Genomic DNA, 4,455 nt, shown 5'->3' on the forward strand with positions numbered 1-4,455 from the left:
AGAGGAAAACTAACATAACTCTATGTGCTTTTTTTAAAAACTATTTTACATAGAGAGGCTTCATGCTTTTGGCAATGTTTTTTTAACATTCTTCCTTTCAAAAGATAGAAGAAAACGAACATATATCTTTAAGATTATTTGTTTTCTATTTTACACAGAGAAAGGCTTGATGATTTTGACCATAATCTACTACCTATATAGGACAAAGGATGGCCTAACATAAACCTCTATATGATTATTTTTTCCCTATTTTACAAAGAGAAAGGCATGATGAGTTTGATCATAAGGTACTACCATGTGTACATTCGAAAGACAATGGAATTCTTTGTTACTTGGGGGGAATGGATTGATGATCCCTACTAAATTCGAGATTGGACTTGCCATTTAGTCCTTTACTGAATCCATTCTTAAGATAGTCACTAAAAATGGTTTCTTTGTATGTAGTTGAACTTTCATCACTCACAAACTTGTCTAAAGGTCCCACCTTTTCATGCTCACTTGGACCATAGAAACAAGCAATGGACATTCTTGGCTTCTTTACGTTTGTGACAACGCGATGTTCAACACTCTTATAGTGTCCATTTGTTAATATCTGTGAAAGAAGATAAGTATAAGAACATCATTACATCAGAAATGTCTTGTTGTGTTAAAGTGGTTGTAATACATGTAATAGAATGCCGTTCACCCACGTACAATATGTCTACAAAATCTTATTTAAGTGGCTTTTAATGCTTCTTGCATGGCATGCATCAAAACGTACCTCAATTTGGTCTCCCAAAAAGACAACAAATGAATTTGATATACGATTCACATTGACCCATTCATCTCCTTTTCTAACTTGCAATCCTAGCACTTCATCTTCAATCAAGATTGTGAGTGATCCAAAATCTGAATGGGAACTCAACCCAAGTGTAAGCTCTGGCTCTAGACAAGTAGGGTAGTAATTGCATCCCATGGTTTGTCGATAAATATGCTTATAAAAGGCCTTGGCCTCCAATGCCAAAATTGCAAAAATTGCTCCACATAGGATGTGTGCAACGGTAGCCATTTGTTTATGAAAGTCTAATATAGGGGCCCTCGGAGTATGAACAAATGATGATTCAACAACGTCCACCAAGGGAGTTCCGAAGACATTATAAAGGGCAGTACGTATGATGATTCAACAACTTTAACGTGTAACATGATATAGGAACACCGACAAGGGGGTACAAGCCATAATAAGGAAACCTTCAAGACTCTTATATTGATCCTTGAAAATTCATTCACGTGAAAAATTAAGCTATCAAAATGGAATAGATGAAACGCTAAAGATGTAACAATATATATTGGAAGGGAGGATCTTTTTTTGTGTCCGAAAGCTCATCTTAGAAAGTCTGCTTGACATCCATGGTAGGGGAAGGTTTGAATCCTAAGGTGTCCTTCCACTCTCGAATTCTTTCGTGGGTAACAAAGCCAGTGACGAAGCTCAATGGACAAGATGGGTCTTCCGAGATTAATCGCATTTTGTCCTCGGTTGGCAATGCAAAGAAGTCGGCAACAGCACCCCAAAGTTGGCTTTGTAAGGCTGGCGCGACACCATGATTAATCACCTTATAATTACATCAAAATTTAATTCAAAAGTTGGTTTTGTAAGGTAGGCGCCTGCAGCTTACTGTTGCAGAATTTAATGCAAACGTTGGTTGTGCAAGGTTGGCTCTTTGATACTATGAAAGCAAGCTCCTGCAGCTTACCGTCAATATTTCGGGCTTTTAATGAATGCAAAGTACGGGCAGTTGCAGGGATACTGGTGCTTTTCAGTACCTGAAAGATGCCCCACTCGACGCAGGCGAGCCCAATTGCTTTGGTAATTTGGGCCCTGGCTTGTCCATGGAAGTTTGCAAGGTTAATAATTGGCACTTGAAGGGTGCAGTTAGCAGTCTCGGAGAGGCAAGGCCTCTCCTCGGGTGGGCGTATATACTGGGCAGGCACATGCCGAAGTCCCAGCTCCTTGATGCTTCGTATATTCAACCATTGTGTGTGTGTGTGTGTGTGTGTGAGAGAGAGAGAGAGAGAGAGAGAGAGCGAGAGCGAGAGCGAGCCAGCTAAAAGGAAGGATTAATATGTGCGAGACACAGAGCGCGTGAGAGAGGAACAGAAGCCATCCAGATACTTCAAATTTACACATGATGAATATCCTCCGTACGTTTAAATACTATGAACGGCTTTGTTCTTTATTGCATTAGTATTGGACATGTGCAAATAGACCTAATAAATTACTCCCGTACAAAAATCAATAAACAGTAGGATATAATTGGAGAACAAAATGCTTCTGGAAAGGGTAGATATAAGTATTATGAGAACCAATCATAATTTATGCTGGAATTTTTTTTCGTAAAAACAGGATAATATATTAAAAAAGGGTGGAGTTACAGCGCCCCATGAGGAAGGTCCATGGGGGGACCCTAAAGACAGCTAAACAAATGCTTTAGCTACCAAACCAAAAGCACTTCGAACTGAACCAACAGAGACATATGGCAGAAAAACCAGTGACCTGAACATGAATGAAAGGTGTAATTTATCCCTCCACAAACGCCTGTATACGATGCAATGAACATGACAAGGTGTAATGGACCCCCAAAAGCCTCAGTGGCCTAAACCCAATGGACCGCATAGTGAAGCCTTCTGTGACATTCCTTCTCCAAGCCTTGACACATGCTTTCCCTAGTTTGGGAGAAAGAAGAACTCGGCACTTTCCTCCACTTCCTCCACGGTAAAACCTGCCACCAGCGCGACGACGACTAGCTTTCGAACGTTCGTCACTTGGTTGTATTTGCTTGGCCAACTTGAGAATACTGTCCAGAAAAAGAAAGAAATTATGATTAGTTTTAATTTCATAGAGAGCTTCATTCCTTTGTTTCCAAACATACCACAACAGGAGACATCTAACAGACTGCCAAGTTAAGGGGTCAAACTGACGACATTCCCCTAAAAGCACTTCTTTCCAGCTGAGCGGGGAGCTTCTAATCTTCCCAAAGGCCTCATTAAGCACACTCAGGAACTGTTTAGTGTCTGGGCAGGAGTAAAAGAGATGAGGGACCGTCTCCGGATTTGAATTGCACCGAGGACATAAACCATTCCCATGACCCAACTTCAGAGCCCTCTGTTGCGTTCAGATTGCTTTGTGGACCACCAGCCAAGCCAGAATTGCATGCTTCCTTTCTTGAGCAAAGGCCGAAATTATTTTGAAGCGAAATGACCATTGATGCTTATTCCAATTCAGAGACCACCTTTTGTTGAGTTTGAGGTCCAGGTTGACTGCACTATGAGGGTTTGGAAGCTTGGCAAGGTTCGTTGAAGAACCCCAACTAAGAGCTTTAGAAAACTCTTTGTAATCACATTTTCTCTCATAGGGAATGACAACCTTCAATTCATTGCATCTTTGCACAATCAGCTCAACACCACCCTGTTGTAACGAGAACTTGTTACTTACTTGAACATTGTTTGACATACCAGATGAGTCGCATAGGTCTGCCCACAACTTCACCCCTTCTTTGAAACAAGAAAGGCCTATCTGTAAGTGGTCCTTGGAAATAGGCTTAACCAGATGCCCAAACCAAACTGAATCAGTTGCATACGCATACCGGCCCCTCTTGGTATACATCTGGAAGGAAAAAAGATTCTTGAAGCCCACCCATGACTCCCACATTCTGCAAACAGAGCTTGCTCCCAGTAGGAGAAAGGTGGGCTTTAGAGAAAAGAGCCTCGTTGTTGAGAGAGAACCCTTTCCAAGCCCTTTTATTTTTTAAATAAAATTTGTCCACATTCCTTTTGAGCAGGTCTGCCCATACATCCTTGGAGAAGATGGCCGTTTGAATCCATTTTGCTGCAAGTTTTTCAGCCAGCATTCCGATGTTGATGATGCCCAAACCCCCCTGTTCTTTATTCATACAGCATACATGAAAGGCAACCTTGGTGATCTTCTTTCTGTCTAAGGAACCTCCCCATAGGAAGTTCCCCATGATTGAGTTTAGGGAGTTCAATTGGGTTTTGGAGGGTCTCCAACAGGCAAGAAAATAGACCACAGAGGGGATAATGAAATGGTTAAGTACAAAAGCTCGAGAAGCAACCCCCGTATTTGTATGACTCCATTTTCATAACCTGACTTTTGAGCTTCAGCATAACGAAATCCCATCTCTGTTTGACATATATATTAAAGCTCATGGGTATGCCCAATAGCCTGAAAACTACCCCTTTCGAAATAGCCTTACAACCTGCAAATATAGCGGGAGGAGGCACCCCTTCAAAGACTCTGAAACTGGTCTGGGAATGATTGATTTGGGAACCAATGGCTAAACATAAGGTATCCAGGCAGGCCATAAAGTGGGCTTCAGTCTGAATCTCATTACGGAGAAGGGCATTGGTGTCATCAGCGAAAAGTTGCAGACATAAGGGATCAGCTCTGTTAGGGATAGAGAT

At 41.6% G+C, this 4,455-nt stretch overlaps 1 protein-coding gene across 1 annotated transcript; it reads right to left on the bottom strand.

Annotated features, from left to right (window-relative positions):
• Positions 1-328: 328 nt before the first annotated feature.
• LOC147619317 (fe(II)/2-oxoglutarate-dependent dioxygenase 4-like) lies at positions 329-3,998 on the bottom strand. The gene is made up of 8 exons (XM_086773427.1): positions 3,621-3,998; positions 3,267-3,442; positions 2,646-2,831; positions 2,473-2,530; positions 1,801-2,001; positions 1,378-1,589; positions 761-1,076; positions 329-592 (listed from the first exon to the last, which is right to left on the bottom strand). Exons 1-8 carry the CDS (start codon positions 3,996-3,998, stop codon positions 329-331), a joined length of 1,791 nt encoding a protein of 596 aa, XP_086629553.1.
• Positions 3,999-4,455: the final 457 nt, after the last annotated feature.

This window comes from Cibotium barometz, chromosome 33 (genome assembly GCF_041138505.1).
Source record: "Cibotium barometz isolate CiBa-2024 chromosome 33, ASM4113850v1, whole genome shotgun sequence".
In the NCBI taxonomy this organism is placed as follows: domain Eukaryota; kingdom Viridiplantae; phylum Streptophyta; class Polypodiopsida; order Cyatheales; family Cibotiaceae; genus Cibotium; species Cibotium barometz.